The following is an 18,204-nucleotide window of genomic DNA, read 5'->3' as shown; positions in this document are numbered from 1 at the left end:
GATGGTTAAGCGATTTCTGTGACTGAGGTTCAATGTAGCACAAGTGGGCATTCCCACATGCAATGGAGCTTTTACTTCCTGCAACCTCTGATGTGCCTGCCATGTTTTCCTCAGAAGGTTGGTAGAGCCTCAAGCTGAGCAGGTTCAGGTGTATGAAAGAGTTCCCTGCAAGGAGCTCTCTTGTACAGCCAGACTAAGCAGGATTTTTCTCCCTTTCCATCAGGTGATGCGTGGGGAGGGCAATCCTGCTTAGCGCTTATTATTGAGAAGCCGCCTGTGCTGCCTCCTTCAGCTTCTGAAATCGGAGGTTGAAAGGGGCAGCATGAAGTGACCTCAAAGAGCAGCACTGGGAGGGAGAAGGCCCTTCCACTGATTGGGAATCATTTCTGCTTCCATGAGCAAGGTGAACAACTGCTGCTCATCAGCCGATGGGTGGGAAAGAGTGCGGCTTCCTCCAGCTAACGAAAAACAGAAGCCCATTTTAAGCTCCCAGTTGTTCCTTTGAAGCCTCACCATTACCCACTTCACACCTTTTACATATCTGTTTTTACAAGTTAGGATATTTAGGAAGACTTGCAACACATCGTAACGGTTCGTTGAAATACTTCCATTCTCAGGCTGAATACGGTCGGCTTCCTCAAGACCTGAAAGGAGAGACATTTTCTCATGTGTTTGGAACTAACACTTCTAGTCTTGAACTATTCTTGATGGGCAGGAAGATTAAAGGACCAGGCTGGCTGGAAATAAAAGACCCACGTATGAATATTTCATGTGGAATATGTTATGGATCCCTTGTATGCATGTGCAAATGGAGTGGAGATGTTCAGAGCAGTGCTTAGCTTGTTTAATGGTTGCCAACTTGAAAAGGGAAATGTTACGAAAATGTGGTTTTTTTAGAATTTGTAAATTTTCAAAGTGAAGAATGCTCCTTCAAGCAGTCATCGTCTTGTAAAACTAATTTTATTTTTAATCTTACTACTTTAGACTCGGTTAAATCTATACTAGGTTAAATCTACTTGTGTTCCCCAAATGGCACCTGTTGTTCTGTCGTAATTTAGCTGTTGTGTATGTGATAGCTTAATATAAAGGTATGGCCAACTTAAAATAGCTCAGGTCCTAGTCCAAGTAAAATACCGTAAGTTGTGACTGAGCTGCTATGGACCGATTTGCACATAATGCTTAATCATGAATTAGCGCTACATGGACTATCATGAACAAGCCTGTGTGCAATGTTGGACTCTCACGTCTCCACCCCACCCCTGGCCATCTGGCAGGAGGGTTAAAATAAACCGTTTTCTTTCAGTGATGGTAAGGCTGCATTCCTCTACCTGGAAGTACATCCTATTGAACTCAATGAGGCTTTTAAGGAGATTGTGCCATCAGTCAAAATGTTACCTGGCTTAGAGTCTAAGCATGCGTGTAGGAAGGAGAATAGGGTTAGGATTAGGGTTGCTTCTGGGTTTAACATGCTTTGGTTAGTGTGTTTCATTTCAGGTAGTAAGACCAAAACCTAGGGAAAATGTAGAATGAAAAATATTTGTTATAACTGTACAGTGGTAACTCGGGTTAAGTACTTAATTCGTTCTGGAGGTCCGTGCTTAACCTGAAACTCTTCTTAACCTGAAGCACCACTTTAGCTAATGGGGCCTCCTGCTGCTGCTGCACGGTTTCTGTTCTAATCCTGAAGCAAAGTTCTTAACCCGAGGTACTATTTCTGGGTTAGCGGGGTCTGTAACCTGAAGCGTATGTAACCTGAAGCGTATGTAACCCGAGGTACTACTGTATGCTTAATCTTTAGTGTTGAAATACTCGATTTGTTGAGAAAAAGTTATAAGTGTAATTATTGTTTAAATATTGGGTATACTTATGTACATGTACTGTGTTACCTCAGAGCTCTTGAACCAGCCAGTCAGTTGGTGTAAGGTAGAATTAGTGGCCCAGAAGCCTGACTTGGTGAATGTGGTGAAAGATCTCCCTCCACCGCCTCTTGTGATCATGTCTCTCAGTATGAAGACAGTTCAGAACACAAAGAGTCATCAGAATGAGGTGAGTCATGAACTTTATTATGTTCGGGGGAAACTCCACAATTAAACTAAGTAAGGCTTCTCTAGCTATATGTGCTATTGATTTCAAATCCTATGGATCTGGAAGCATACTTCTGCTAGTGGACTTCAGAATATGGAGTGAATTGCCCCAACCTGCTTGCAGCATAAGATCTTGCCAGAACTGTAAATGCCCAAAATTTGTTCTTATACTGTCTCTCTCCCCCCCCCCACGTAGTTTTACAATAATAATGTGACATGTGATCCAGGCTATTGACAAACTGCTGATGTAGGAGTTTGTTGCCTCTTTTCATGAGTTGTTCATGTGTTTATCAGACAAGAAAGGGATTATAGCCCTATTAAAACTAGTCAAGTATTAAATAGAGACAAACGGTTTGATTTGCTAAACCGCTTACTAAATATGTGCTTAATTTAACATATGTATGACACCTTGTTTAAAAAGGTTAACTAACTTCATTAGTGTCATTTTCATTCTCTTTTTAAACTTTTGTCTGTGCAGATTATGGCTATTACATCTTTAGTGCATCACAAATTTTGTGTGGACAAAGCACCACCCGTACCTCCCTTTCAAACTCACTTCAGCGGTAAGTATAAGTAGAACCTCTTTGTGTTTAATTATTTTCTCCCACTTACCACATTGACAGCACAATGAAAGCTTGAATGTGACTTGGCAGAAACATGTCGTTTGGCAGAACATTGCTTCAACCTTGGAAAGCCACTGTCAAGTCAGTTCAGGCAATATTGAGCTAGTTGGACCAATTGTCGATGAGGCAGTCTCCTACATTCCTATGTCATTCTGCAGTGAAGAGTTTTACAGTTGTACCTTGGTTGGTGAATGGAATCCGTTCCAGAAGTCCGTTCGACTTCCAAAAACGTTTGACAACCAAGGTGTGGCTTTCGATTGGCTGCAGGAGCTTCCTGCACTCAATTGGAAGCCATGTCGGACATTCGGCTTCCCAAAAAGTTTGCAAACCGGAACACTCACTTCTGGGTTTGCGGCGTTTGGGTGCCAAAACGGACGAGTGCCAAGGCGTTCGACAACCAAGGTACGACTGTAGTTTGATAGGAGAGCATTTCTACATTTCCACATGTCATAGAAATCTAGGAAGACAACTAAATTAAGTAGCATTGTAGTCATCAAGGTTTGAAAACAATTTTTGTTTTTCAAAATGGTGTTTGTCCTAATTTCCCTGCCCTGTGGAAAGTTTCTGTATATTTGAACAACATACGGCCTTGAGATGGGCACTGGACTAGGGATTTGGGTACAGCTATATAAAACTCAGGTGCCAGGAGTCACTGTTTAAAGCTTCTTCATTTCCTTTTCAGGCCCTGTGCATGTATGGCAGGCACTATTTCCTCTTGAAGTGAATGAATAATCCCACTATACTATTGGGTGTTACAAGCCATACATTGTTTTCATGATACATATTGTTCTAGCCAAAGCACTTACAGCACATAAAGCCATTTAGCTAAGCTCCATATTGTATATTTCTCACTGACCTGATGATTTCCTTTGCAGTTATTTCCAAACCAAATGATTGCATTTTTCCATATGACTTCAAAGAAGTAGTTAAGAAGAAGGTAACTTTGTGTTTCTTGTACATTGGTTTGCATTCTGTAGTCTCCATCTTTGGAAAAGCTTTGAACATGCACAAAGCTTTCATGCACTTTAGCCTGGTGTGGAAGTAATCTTATCTTGGCCAGCCAAGATATGTACGAGCTTTGTGCCTGAGCTCCTTGACTTTGCACCATATTTTCCTCCCCCAGTATCTGTGATTGAACATATCCTGGGTTAATCATAATCTTCGGTGACGACCCAAGTGGAAAAATATGGCTACCAAGTTGGGAACAAACAGAATCTGTAGCCATGATTTGAAATTGGATTAAAGTTCTAGGTTATTCCAAACTTGATAACTTTAGTTTCATACTTCAGATGTAACAAGAAATTTTGGTTAATTAAAACAGGAATATTTAAATCATGGCTGACTGAGGAGGAATAAGTTATTATGAGGACAAAGCTTTCAGATACAAGTGTTGTGCATATTTCAGCTTAATTTTTTTTAAGAAATATATACTTTATTAATTAAAATTTTCCATACTTGCTACAGATAAAACATCCAATATCGCAAACTCACACAACTGAGACACAATGCATAATGTAAAGTAAAATAAAGCAGGCATAGGCTATGTTATTATCAAACCAGTGATCAGAAATGCTTAGGAATTACATCCACAAGGGTCCTTGCAGAATTGGAGCATATTTCAGCTTAAACTGAGAGATATTATGAATTGGGTCTTTATGAAAGAATATTATTATTTATTTCATGTCTTACTGACTGTTCACCACAAGCTCCTAGGGTAGGTTAAAGCCATTTAAAAATACAATTTTAAGAACAATTTAAACAGTAAAAACAATTTGCCTCCAAATTGTATCATAATGGATTAAGGAAAATGTGTAGGGGAAAAAATGCTATCAGCTTCTCACTAATTTAGCTGTCCTTTCCTATCGTAGTGGGCCGGGAAGAGTTTCTGTATAATCTTTGTATAGTATATAAAGATTTCCAATAAGTTTAAGAAATAATAACAATTCTAAAGCTTTGTTATTTGTGCTTAAATGTTCTTGGTTTCATTTAAACATGCATAATTAAGCATAGGATTGAGGTGCAAAACTTTTAATTCTTTGAACATTTGGATTATTTAAATTTTGTGTTTGTTTAGAATGCTAAAATAGAGATTGCCACAACAGAGAGGACACTACTGGGATTTTTTCTGGCAAAGGTTCATAAAATTGATCCAGATGTTATTGTCGTAAGTGGCTTTTTATCTCTGCTTCTGAGATCCTTTTACACGTTATTTTTTGCTACGTTATTTTAAGGTGATGGAATGTTGATTAATATTTTAACATAGTGTATTACTAATGGAGACTTACAGCAATGGAGGACTCCAGTGGGGTGGCTGGGAAAGATTTTTAGATGGGGTATTGGCAAATGGCACTGTTTTGAGCAAATGAGAAGAGATTTTCAGAAATGAAAGGAAGACTAGGCAACGTTAGTTAGTTAGTTAGTTAGTTAGTTAGTTAAGAGTTGTGGTCTCTTGAGTGTTATCTGCTGGGAGCTCTGTGTTGGTGGTGGATAGAGCCAGAGTAATCTGGAATAAAGACTGTCTTGCTTCAGTTTCCCCCGTAGCTACCTCAGTTCCTAATCTGGTTCAGGGCTATTTAGAGGTAGAGCACAGTTTGGTTACTTTCAAATAAGTATATAGACCAATACAGCTACTAAATGTGGGAAGCAGTTGGAAGTAATTTCTTTCTAATTTTACTGTGTTTTCTCCCTCCCTCCCTTCCCCTTCCCTTATGGCAGCCTATTAATTTTATCTCAGATAATTGGGAGAAATTGTACACTTTCAAGACGTGTCAGGGCACCGCATGTTGCTCACCTCTGAATGATAGAAAGTAAGAGGCCGAGAGTGCTGATAATAATAATAATAATAATAATAATAATAATAATAATAATAATAATAATTTTTTTATTTATATCCCGCCCTCCCCAACCAAAGCTGGGCTCAGGGCAGCTAACAACAATAAAATAGCGCAACATTCTAAAAACATTTCATTATAAAAATTAATTAAAATCAAATTGATGGCAACCATTAAGCTAAAGTTCTGTAAAGATTGCCGAAGGAGGGAGTCAGACTGTGCCCTGACCAAAGGCCTGGTGGAAGAGCTCTGTCTTGCAGGCCCTGCGGAAAGATGTCAAGTCCTGCAGGGCCCTAGTCTCTTGTGACAGAGCGTTCCACCAGATTGGAGCCACAGCCGAAAAAGCCCTGGCTCTAGTTGAGGCCAGCCTAACCTCTCTGTGGACTGGGACCTTCAGGATGTTTTTATTTGAAGACCGTAAGTTCCTCTGTAGGACATATCAGGAGAGGCGGTCCCGTAGGTACGAGGGTCCTAATGATGATGCTATGTCTGAAGGAAAAGGACAGAGTAGACAGGACCTGCGTAGCAGAAACCTAGGAATGATAGGTAGTGGAGTTGAGGACAGACCTAGTGAGAGTGGAGTTGGTGACATGTGAATGTCTTTTGTGTTGCTTCATTCACATGAGCATTAATAATGTGATACATCAGAGGAAGGACTTCAAATAGTATGGACCCTTGCCATCTCTGTTGTTTTAAGCTGAATACACAAGAGTAGGTATATACTGTATAACTGCTTGTTTTTGTTTCCTTTTCTTTCTTTTTAAGGGACACAATATTTATGGGTTTGATCTGGAACTTCTTCTCCAGAGAATTAACTTCTGCAAAGTTCCACATTGGTCTAAGATAGGTCGACTGAGGAGATCAAACATGCCAAAGCTTGGGGTAAAATGTTGCTTATGTTGCATTGCTGTATTGAATGTGATTAAAAATGAATTATTTTAGTTGGTGTTCTTTGAATGTCTTGCTTGATTGTTTTGACTATAGTCATGTATCATGACAACATTCCAATTTAGATTTTGGTAATGTTGTTAAGAGTCGTATTTCAGCCATGAGACAAAGCTAAGCAAATTTAGTTTACTTGTCTCAACTAGATGGAGTTATTGACAGATTAATGACTAATAGAGGTGCTTTTGTGTATGGTAAATTGTGGGGGAAATGTATGTTGGCTTGACTGGCAAATCATTCCTTTGAGAATAGTTAAGGTTTTCTAGTTCTGCTGTATAAAGCTCTCTACGTGTGGCATAGTTAATTGTTATCTACTCAGAAAGGATTTTACTCAGATTACCTTCCCCCCTTTTTCACATTGCTACAACATACTCTAGTACTGTGCTGGTAAAGAAACTAACCAGCTCGCTTTTTTCTACAGTTATTGTTTAGGTATTTTAATGCGTCTGCATGATGATTGCACAATACCATTAATCTTGGCAAAACCAAATTCTTGTGGCATTGACACTGTTCAGTGGTATATGTGCCAACAGTGTGTGCATATTCTTATATATGTATACATGCGCAGGTGTGCTGTCCCACACACATTATAAGGAATATATATCTCTATTTAACAAGTGTCATCTATTTCCCCAATGCGTTTTGTTTTCACAATTGTGAAAATGTTTTTTGACTTGTGACACCCTATTGAATGAAAGCCTTCTGTTTTCCTTTATCCTGTTACTTTGTGATTTTTGATTTATGCCTTGATTTACGCCCTGGTCTTGATGATGCCCTGGCATTCTTGAACTTTTTTTTAAGAACAGAAAAAGTTCTCATTCAAAATAAGATAGGTAAAGAGCCAGCACTGGTGTGGCTTAGATAGGAAAAAAAAATATTCTCTTGTGTTAATGAAGCAGAGACCTATAAAGTCAGAACTATGAATTTGTTAGTTGTAAGTCCCCTCATTGGACGAGCTTTTCTCTCGTGTTTGCGACGATTAAAGTCCTTTGCAACCATTACAAGGTTGTTGAGGTGCATCTGCACACAAGAGAGAAGCAGCTTCTGTGTGATGTAAGAACTGTGTTATAATTAGTCCACAACAGAAATATAGCAATGATACAGAATCTGAAGATGCATTTTTCTTTCATGGCAATTAAGGGTCGTAGTGGATTTGCTGAAAAGAATGCAACTTGTGGCCGAATGATTTGTGATGTAGAAATTTCAGCAAAGGAGCTGATTCGTTGCAAAAGTTACCATTTGTCAGAGCTTGTGGGTCAAATTTTGAAAATGGAAAGAGTGGCAATTCCATCTGAAGAGTTACGAAATATGTACAGGTATGCTGCTAAATACATTTCTTGTTATGGCAATCCCACTAACAATAAGAACACCAGAACCTGCTAGATCAGTTCATCTTGTCCAGCATCCTTTTCTCACAGTGGCCAAGCAGATTGCCTGTTGGAAACACTTAAGTAGGATATAAGCCCAAGAGCACTCTCTCCTGGGGTTTCCAGCAACTGGTATTCAGGATAATTATTGCCTCCCAACTGTGCAGGCAGAGCAGAGCCCTAATGGCTGGTGGCCATTGATAACCCTCTGCTCCATGTATTTTTCTAATCCTCTTTTAAAGCTATCTAGGTTGGTGGCCTAGCTAAAACAGTGGTGGAATTTATTCACTCATAGAATAGAGACAGGGAATTAAACACTGCCCTAGGAACTACAGATCATTTATTGGCTAGGAGTCCATCATTTATAACCCCACAGTAGTTTTCATACAACTATGAAACCAATATGAATAAAATGCTTGAGGTAAAACATCATCAATAAAATAAAAACAACAATCGATATAATGATACAAGTATTGACTAGTGACTAACAGCAGTCCAGTTTTGGCTTCCAAAAGCACAAGAAAACAGATAAATAAAACCATATAGCAGAAGCCCATCGGTGTTGCGGTCATCCATGGGAGTTCCATAACTAGGGTGCCATTACAGAGAAGTCTCTGCTCTTAGTCCCCATCAGATAAGTTACATTTTTCAGTAGGACTGCAAGTAGGAACCTCCTCCACAACCTTAAGGCACAGAATTGTGGGTATGGGAAGAGACACTTGGTTTCTAGACCCTTTACCATCTTGGTTGCCCTCTGCACACATTCCAGCTTGTCAATATCCTTGTTAAAGTGTGGTTCCCAGAACTGTATTCCAAGGCAGAATAGAGCGGGACGCATCCCTGGTGGTCTAAAGAGAAGGCCTTGTGACATCTCTTGCAACAAACAGAGCCTGGCTCTGTTTGAATCTAACCCCCGATGGATACTTCTGTGCAGTCATGATATTACAACAGTTCTTGAAATCATGACTTACCGGAATATTGTACAGGTGCTGCTGCTACTCCTATTTTTTCTTTCACACTCTTTGCAGTTAAAATGGGAGTTCCGTTTTGTTTTAAATTTGCACTGTAACCAATCATTTGTGAGCTCTGGCTTTATGGGCATTGTGATAACGATTTGAATCTGCATGCCTTTAGAATATGTGGCGGAATTTATTAAAATTTCCTCTTCCTCTTCTTTTAGTGATTCCCGTCATTTACTTTACATGCTGGAGAACACCTGGACTGATGCCAAGTACATTTTACAAATAATGTGTGAGCTCAATGTTCTTCCACTAGCCTTACAGATTACCAATATTGCTGGCAATGTTATGGTAAATTTCATTTCTTAGCAAATTTACATCTCCGTTATTATATCTGATTTGAATATACAATCTTATTCACAAAACTGGTTCCTTTACAAAAGGATATATATATTAAGCCTCATGACGGGAGGTTCATAATAGAGATGTGTTGATCAAGTCAAAGGGAGCAGATTGATGTTACAGATTCCAAGCAGAGCAAAGACAAAACGCCTTAAAGCCCAATAATACAATTTCTGAAAAATATTTAAAGCAAATGCTATTAATGCAATACCATTGTTGGCGTTTTGATTTCTGTTTCAACCTGTAACTAATTGGCTTTTATTTCCTTACAGTCGAGGACGCTGATGGGTGGGCGAGCAGAGCGTAATGAATACTTGCTCTTGCATGCATTTTATGAAAAAGATTATATTGTGCCAGATAAGCAGCTCTTTAAAAAGTCTCAGCAGAAGCAGGTGAGTAATTTTTCAGCCCCTCTACATTTGTTACTTTTGGTTTATAGCAGGCACATTTACTGTTATGTGCACAAGCTGTGATGATCAAACTCTTGTGACATCCCTCAACTCTTCTCATCTATGCCAGGGGGTGACAATCGGAATTGTCTAGTTTTAGCCAGACCAGACTTTCCCATTAAGTCTGAACTTGGTGAACTCTGGTTAGTTGAAAACCTTGGCTTGTTTGAACTAATCATAACTCTAAATGAACCAGATAACCAGAATTGTCCATGTTCAAACTCAACATGTTAATTTAAAACTGACAGTAGAAGTTTTTGACCTCCCTCTTCCCCTCATTTTCATGCACCAGAGAAGTAATTAAGCACTAAGCTTGTCCCTCATGTCCATAATGCTAAGCTATTCTTCAGTATTAGGTCTGAACCAGAATACTGTTTTGTTCTTCCACGGCATCAGAAAGTTGGTATTTTGGAGAGGTGTTTTTTGTTTTTGTTTTTGTGTTCTTGCTGCACATCTATATATATATGGTGCTGTACAGAGAATGACAGACCCTGGGCCTGTCTAGCCTAGTACAGTCCGCACTAAGTCTCCATATAATTAGAACTTCAGTTTTGGCTTATTATGTCTCATACAGCTGGAAGATGATGAAGATATTGAATGTGATCAGAACAAATCAAAGATAGGTCGGAAAAAAGCAGCATATTCTGGAGGTTTAGTTTTGGATCCCAAAGTGGGTAAGAACTGCAGCTTCACTACTTGAAATGGTAGATCGAATTAGAAAGGTGATGAAGATACACTAAACCACTTTTAAAATAAGTCATACAATCCATTCTAAAGTATTCCTATACTTACTTTTTTTTCTAGCGAAGCACAAAAATGACGATGGTGGGATTTTTCTTATACTGCACATTGTGAAAATACCATAGCTGTTTCTATTTTGAGAATGCAGGAACAAACATTAGCTTTAATTTAGAGAATAGTATATCTCCTCTTGAATGTGGAGGAGGAAAATGCGTACTTTATGGCTGTTAGATCTAACTGAGATGTGTGGCAGTAATTCCCCCCCCCCCTGCTTATATTGGAGCATGTGGGAAGAGAACAATTGTGTTTGAATTTGTATTTAATATCAAATACGTAAAGTGTATATAATATGCAGAATGATGATGAATAATTGGGACTTTCAATTAAGGAATGTCTTTGATAAAGGACTGGATGGGGTGTAACATGCTGATGCATAATCCAGACAAAATAGAATTACTGTTTATATAGGGTTTGGGTTCACAACTTTTCTTGGATGAGGCTTCACTGCGCCTAAAAGATGAGTATCTTTCAGGTTTGTGTGTACTCCTTCAATTGGCACTCTTGTAGGATGTGAAAGTAGTGTTGGTGGCATAACGTGCTTTTCTTTGAGCTTCAGCTAGTTCACCAACTATGACCCTTTTTTGATAATTGCCCTTATGGTGCATCTCCATCTGTAAGACATACGTTTCTACTCATACCTGGACAACATCTTGTGCCGGGGCCATTTTCTTGCCCAAGCCACCCAGGACCTATAAACCACCCTTATGTGTCTATAACATGCGTTCTTAATCAGCCGGCTCAAGAACCACCTGCAGGCAACACATCAGGTGTCTTGGTCCAGATAGAGTCCAGAAGATTCAATAGGCAATCAGGCCCTTCCAACTGCTCAAAACAGTGAACCTGCTGCAATTTGCCCACGTCCTCAACATGATGTCCTGAACTTAGATCCTCCTACCTTGGGCCTAAATTTCCCCTCAATCCTACTCCAATGGCTACTGTTGCTCTTCAAAGAGAAATTAGGTCACCATAAGGTTGACCTTACGCTTGACATTTAGGAGGCTTTCTTCTGGTAGACAAACTCTCACAACCTCAAGAGTTCCTCTTGAAGTTTCCACATAGATAATTAAAATGATGGGCACTAGTCTCCATGGCTGGGGAAAATACTGCCTAGCACAGATGACCTGGGGAATGACAGAAATAGGCCACAGCGTAAATTGGCTGGCTTGCAACATTTCAAAACACCATTATAGAATACAGAGTAATAAAAACAATAACAATAACGAAAATACAGGACCGTCTCTCCTGGTACACCCCGCGGAGGACCTTACAGTCCACAAACAATAATACAGTGGTACCTCTGGATGCGAATGGGATCCATTCCGGAGCCTTGTTCACATCCTGAGCAGAACGCAACCCGCATCTGTGTGCGTGGGTCACAATTCGCTGCTTCTGTGCATGACGTCATTTTGAGCGTCTGTGCATGCTGGAGCGGCGAAACCCGGAAGTAACCCATTCTATTACTTCTGGGTTGCTGTGGAACGCAACCTGAAAACGCTCAACCTGAAGCTACTTTAACCCAAGATATGATTGTACTTTGGAGCTCCCGGGCCTCAAGGAGGTTAGACTGGCCTCGACCAGGGCCAGAGCCTTTTAAGCCCTGGCCCCACTCTGGTGGAACGCTCTGTTGCAAGAGACCAGAGCCCTGCGGGATTTGATATCTTTCCGCAGGGCCTGCAAGATGGAGCTGTTCCACCAGGCCTTTGGTCCGGGCCCAGTTTTTTTTTCTATGGGACCCTGTATGTAAGTGGCCTCCTTGGCTCTTTCTGTCGGCCCATATGGAACCAGCACGCGTGGCCAGGCCTGGTGAACATTTAATTCCTTACTCGTGTGGTTATGATTCGTGGGTTCCCACTTAATTTTATTTTGATTTTAAATGTGATTTCAAATTGTATTTTTAATCTAATTGTTTGATTTTGTGTTTTTAATGTATTATATATTTGGTGTTAGCCGCCCTGAGCCCAGTCTTGGCTGGGGAGGGCGGGGTATAAATAAAAATTATTATTATTATTAATTAATTAATACAGAACACATTTAAAACCAGCTATTATGGTAAAATACGGTTGCCCCAACAACAGCCCAGTGACTAGCATCATCTACACCTTAGTTTTCAAAGGCCTGTCTAACTTAGGAAGTTCTTAGCCTCATGTCTCCACCAAATGTGCCTCTGATGTTGATGAGAACAAGACAAGGTCTTCATCTGAGGATCTTATCCCAATCGGTTTTATCCCAATCAGAAACCCTGGATGAATAGAGAGGTCCAGGGCCTGTTGCGGGAAAGGAACAGGGCTTTCAGGTCAGGCGAGGTGCAGCTTTACAGTGTGGCAAGAGCAAACTTGAAGAGGGGTATTCGACAGGCAAAACGGGATTATAGGCTGAGGATTGAGGACAATTTAAGGAGCAACAACACAAGACAGATGTGGCAGGGGATTCAGCACATTACCAACTACAAACCTAACCTTGGTGCTGTCGACGGTGACCCTTTGCTGGCGGAGGAGCTTAACCTCTTCTTTGCTCGCTTCGAGAAGGAGCCACCTGAGACGCCGGTATTACAGCCACCAGCCCATAGGGGCCCCTCATTCACGGTAGAGGAGCATGAGGTGAGAAAGGTATTGAGGATGGTGAATCCGAGGAAGGCGGCTGGACCTGATGGCATCACTGGAAAGGTGTTGAAGGGCTGTGCGGATCAGCTGGCGAGGGTCTTTACTAAGATCTTCAACAAGTCCTTACACCAGTCTATTGTCCCACCCTGCCTGAAGTCGTCAACTATTGTCCCTCTGCCTAAAAAATCCACAATCAGTAGTTTGAACGACTACAGACCAGTTGCACTGACTCCAATCATCATGAAGTGTTTTGAGAAACTGATGCGCCGTCATATTATTTCCTGTCTTCCATCAACTTTTGACAACTACCAGTTTGCATACAGGGCAAATAGATCTACAGAGGACGCTATCACCACTACTCTCCATGCTGCTCTGTCCCATCTGGAGCAGCCGGGGAGTTATGTGAGGCTGCTGTTTGTGGACTTTAGCTCAGCTTTCAACACTATCCTCCCCCATAGACTGGTGTCCAAGCTAGAGGCGATTGGACTCTCCAACTCCACCTGTCTCTGGGTTTTGGATTTTTTGTCAGAACGTTCTCAGAGGGTTAGAGTAGGGTCACATATGTCCACAGCCCTTAGCCTTAACACCGGCTCACCACAGGGTTGTGTGTTGAGTCCCCTGCTCTATGCTCTCTATACGTATGACTGTACAGCCACCTATTCCAGCAACAAAATCATCAAGTTTGCTGATGACACTACGGTGGTAGGGCTCATTTCAGGAGGGGATGAGTCCGCCTATCGGGACGAGGTGGAGCGGCTCTGTGTTTGGTGTGGAGAGAACAATCTGGCTCTTAATACGGCTAAGACCAAGGAATTAGTGGTGGATTACAGGGAAAAAAAGGCGGACATTCAGCCCTTGTATATCAATGGGGAACGGGTGGAGAGGGTGGCGGAATTCAGGTTTTTGGGAGTAACTATCGATCAGGGCATGACTTGGAGCGCAAATACCACTGCTCTGGTGAAGAAGGCCCAGCAGAGAATTTATTTCCTCAGACTTTTAAAGAAGAACAATCTGAGTGAGAGACTGCTGGTGTCCTTCTACCGAGGCTCCATAGAGAGCATTCTTACATACTGTATTTGTGCTTGGTTCTCCAGTTGTACAGCTAGGGAGAGGAAGGTGCTCCAGAAGGTCATAACCACAGCACAAAGGATTATTGGTCAACCTCTCCCATCTTTGGAAGAATTGTACGGTTCCCGTTGTCTTAGGAAAGCAAACAACATCCTGCAGGATTCATCTCACCCGGGATACAGTCTGTTTGCACTACTGCCTTCTGGCAGGAGATATAGAAACATCAAGTCAAGGACAAATAGACTGAAAAACAGTTTTTACCCGAGAGCTGTGGCCCTTTTGAATGCTGTAACTCGATAGTGTGACCTGGGAGATTGATGGGTGTGGGTGTGGCTGGAATGTGGTTTGTTGGTTGTTGTTGTTGTTTTGCTTTTGTTGTTTTTAAGGGATGGCATCCAATTTCGTTGCACTTGTGCAATGTTGCACGTGTGTAATGACAATAAAGAATCTATCTATCTATCTATCTATCTATCTATCTATCTATCTATCTATCTTAGCGCCCAGGCAGGTTTGCATAGGGAGATAAGATCTTTCAGATGGACCCAAGCCATATAAGGCTTTATAGGTCATTACCAGCATTTGAATTGTGCCCCCAAAAGGACTGGCAGCCAGTGAAGTTGGTTTAACAGGGGACTAATATGCTACCTGTAACTTGGACCAGCTGAAGCTTCCAAACACTTTTGAAAGGTAGCCCTATGCAGAGTGTGTTGCATCAGTCCAGCCAGGATGTAACTAAGGCATGCTTCACCGTGGCCAGATCAGATATCTCAGGGAATGGGTGCATGATCCATAATTGTGCAAATGCATTCCTGGCCACCACTGAAATATGGGCATCCAGGTTCAGGGCTGAACCCAACCAAACTGCAAGTTTGATACTTCAAGTGAAGTGTAACTCCACTGAACACAGACTGAATCCCTGTTCTCTTATCTGCCTTGCGACTGACCTGGAACACCTCTGTCCCTACCTGAGATGATGATGGTGATGATGATTTTATTATAGATTTCCTTAGTTTACAAAAGTATGTCCATTTCTGTATACAGAATAAAATTGGGGAAGAAGAAGGGGGGCAAGGAGTGGTAAACCTATATTCTTATATTTAGGATGTGGGGTTTTTATGTCAGCGTCATTTCGGTAGGTTCTCTTTCTGTTGGTTTTTTATATTTTCTTGGTAGTGAGAGAGGTTGGGTGTGGGACCCAGGGTGTGATTGATTGTGTTTAGTTGGCTGCAATGAGGTTTGTTTGTGTGTGTAAGCCGGGGAGGGGGGGATTGTTGGGTCAAGTTAGCCAGATTGATTCATATGCTGTCGTGTCCCTACCTGAGTTAAACTTATCCAGTCCATTACTGAGATCACACACTGATTTAGAACAGGGTTGTGTGTCATCAGCATACTGATAATAATAATAATAATAATAATAATAATAATAATAATAATAATAATTTTTATTTATATCCCGCCCTCCCCAGCCAAAGCCAGGCTCAGAGCAGCTAACATCAAATGTATAACACATTAACATAAAATCAGACAATCAATTAAAATACATCCTCTAATCAGATCAGGATCAGAATAAAATCCAATCAGATGGCAACCCGCAGATTAGGGTTGGGGACCTTAAATGCTCACCAGGCCCAACTGTTTGTGCTGAACTTATATGGGCCTGTGAGAAAAATTGGGAGGCCACTTTCATGCAAGTTCTTATGAAAGGGGAGAGGGAGTCATTTCTGTATGACCTCTCCCAGTGGTTTCATGGATTTGTTAAATAGCATGGAGGACAAGATGGAGTCCTGAGGTATCCCACATGTCAACAGCCATGGAATCGACCAGGAGTCCCCAGCACTACCTTCAGAACTTGTACCTTCAAGAAGGACTAGCGCCACTGTTAAACAGTATCCCTAAGTCTCATCCCTGACAGTGATCTAGAAGGATGCTATTGGGAGGTCCAGCAGAACCAACAGGGGCATATTCCCCCTGTCCAGTTCCTGGTGTAGATCATCCACCAAGATGATCAAAGCAGTCTCTGTTCCATAACCGGGCCTATAGCCAGATTGAGATGGATCTAGATAATCTGGTTTATCCATTTCATTTTGTATACTGAGTATGTGTATAAAAATCCTCTCTGCTGCAGCTAATAAGTGGATGCTTGCAGTTTCACATGGTGTCTCCTTTCTGTGGTGACAACTGTGCAGAAGCATCCCAGAGTAACACTGAAGCTATCTATTCATCCCTGGATAGTTAACAGGGTTGGATCGTTCCACTTCTGACATATCTGCACCATAGACTGGTGATATAGTGTAGTGTTTTGAAAGAATGCAAGTGTTTTTCAGACCTGAATGCTGACAGAATCACATGACAAACACTGATTTCATAATAAACCAGAGTACCTTTGAAGGAATTTGACTTTAAATGTCCCCGCCACCAATGACTCTTCACTCGCGTTCTGGTGTTCTTTTACAGTGTGCTGCGAGTAACTTGTCTCTCACAGTCTCCATAGTAGGTATATATTGTAATGTGAATTTTGTGTGTGTGTATTTTTAATTTCAGGTTTTTATGACAAGTTCATCTTGCTCCTCGACTTCAATAGCTTATACCCTTCAATTATCCAAGAGTTTAACATCTGTTTTACAACAGTTACCAGGGTGTCTTCAAGTGTGCCAAAAAAGACAGAGGTGTGTGTTTAATTTGACAGGAGCTTTTAATGTTTGATTGTTAAAAAGATCATATGTTTATATTCAAGAATACATCGAAGTCTCCTTAGACATTGCGGCTGTATTTAGTAATTGTAGTGTATTGCATGATACCATGTTTAATAGTATAATTTTTCATTATAAATTGTGTATAATCTCATGAAATCAGATTGGTTCCACCTTGACATGGAGTTCATTATATCTTCCTTTTTAGCAGCTGCATAATCTTTTTGTGACATTAAAAAGTGTACATGGACCCTCCTTGTTTTCTTACATGCTTAGCTTATTCTCCATTTTTCCATGTAAAACCAGATCAGTCTTGCTTGCTGAAACATTTTTTCTACACCCTGTCCTTGTAAAGTTCATTAAATATGTATATAAACTATTTTTTAACATGATTTATCTGCCTATATGCCTATGAGATGGCAACGATGGCATTGTATTGCATCCAAGTATTGTTCAGCAGAACTGTTGCAGACAAGGAAGGCTTTGATCTTTTTTGCTATGTGTTCAAAGTGGTTTTGTATACTTCTCAGGTGGTATCCAATCTGCGTAACTAGGCTACAGAACCAGGCTTAGCTTAGATTCTGCAGCAGAACAGAGTTAAGTGCCTTCAGAACATGCTTTGGCCAGTCCAGGATAGTCCAGATGTACCTTATACTCTACTTTGAGGTTTTCACTAGATATTTTGTCAATACCATTTATTTTCTTTATCTGTTTATTTAGTCATTAAATTTGTTTCCTGTTCTTTCTCCCAAAGGAGAAAAAGTCAAATGGGTGTACTCAACTTCTGCTAGTCCAATAAAAACAAATCCACATTTTTGTGTTAATGGTTACCTGTCTGAGGTTACTTGGGCCACTTTCAGTCTCTGGTCCTCATGCTTATGGTTTCCTTGCGGCACCAAGATCCTGTGTCCATTTAGGTTCCTTTCAGCTCATAGATGGGGCACGTGAACCGGAAGAGACTAGCAGTTTTAGGTTTGAACCAGGAGTTTGTCCTTGGTTGGGTGTGAAGTGCCATATTTCCCCAAGGGGATGGTGAATAGGCCCTTAATCACGAAAACACCTTTTGGGTTATTTATATGCCAGTTTTCACGTTCCCTTCTTGGGGAAAGTAGGTGTCATCTCCCAAATGAGACAATTTTGGGCACAAGACAGAGACCCAGCATTAACAGCTGCTGCAGGAGATCTTCTGTGGATCACCGGGGGGGATTCCTCCAGAGATTAGATATTGATCTGAATGCCGATGGTTCTGGAAGGAATGGTTATCTGACCTAGTTGGGATGTCTTCTCCATTAGGGTCTTTTGAGATAGAACCCAGCGGCATATTCTTGTTCATATGACAGGGTGGAAGCAGCAGTTTCAGGAATTGTTTCAGGTTATTCTGGTAG

At 40.9% G+C, this 18,204-nt stretch overlaps 1 protein-coding gene and 1 non-coding gene across 4 annotated transcripts in view; both read left to right on the top strand.

The window, feature by feature from the left end:
* POLA1 (DNA polymerase alpha 1, catalytic subunit) overlaps positions 1-18,204 on the top strand; it is a 179,655-nt gene that overhangs the window by 19,559 nt on the left and 141,892 nt on the right. For all 3 annotated transcript variants that reach the window (XM_053387009.1, XM_053387007.1, XM_053387010.1), the window contains 11 exons: positions 618-756; positions 1,892-2,046; positions 2,563-2,647; positions 3,583-3,644; positions 4,782-4,871; positions 6,304-6,420; positions 7,624-7,799; positions 9,031-9,160; positions 9,484-9,603; positions 10,235-10,334; positions 16,671-16,795. In XM_053387009.1, coding sequence (XP_053242984.1) covers positions 618-756; positions 1,892-2,046; positions 2,563-2,647; positions 3,583-3,644; positions 4,782-4,871; positions 6,304-6,420; positions 7,624-7,799; positions 9,031-9,160; positions 9,484-9,603; positions 10,235-10,334; positions 16,671-16,795 — 1,299 coding nt within the window. The remainder of the gene's footprint in view (positions 1-617; positions 757-1,891; positions 2,047-2,562; positions 2,648-3,582; positions 3,645-4,781; positions 4,872-6,303; positions 6,421-7,623; positions 7,800-9,030; positions 9,161-9,483; positions 9,604-10,234; positions 10,335-16,670; positions 16,796-18,204) is intronic.
* Positions 16,263-16,395, top strand: LOC128413281 (small Cajal body-specific RNA 24). The gene has a single exon (XR_008330303.1). It is a non-coding gene; the product is annotated as a small Cajal body-specific RNA 24 (non-coding RNA).

This window comes from Podarcis raffonei, chromosome 4, assembly GCF_027172205.1.
Source record: "Podarcis raffonei isolate rPodRaf1 chromosome 4, rPodRaf1.pri, whole genome shotgun sequence".
In the NCBI taxonomy this organism is placed as follows: Eukaryota; Metazoa; Chordata; class Lepidosauria; order Squamata; family Lacertidae; genus Podarcis; species Podarcis raffonei.
This window is presented reverse-complemented; position numbering and strand designations above follow the sequence as displayed.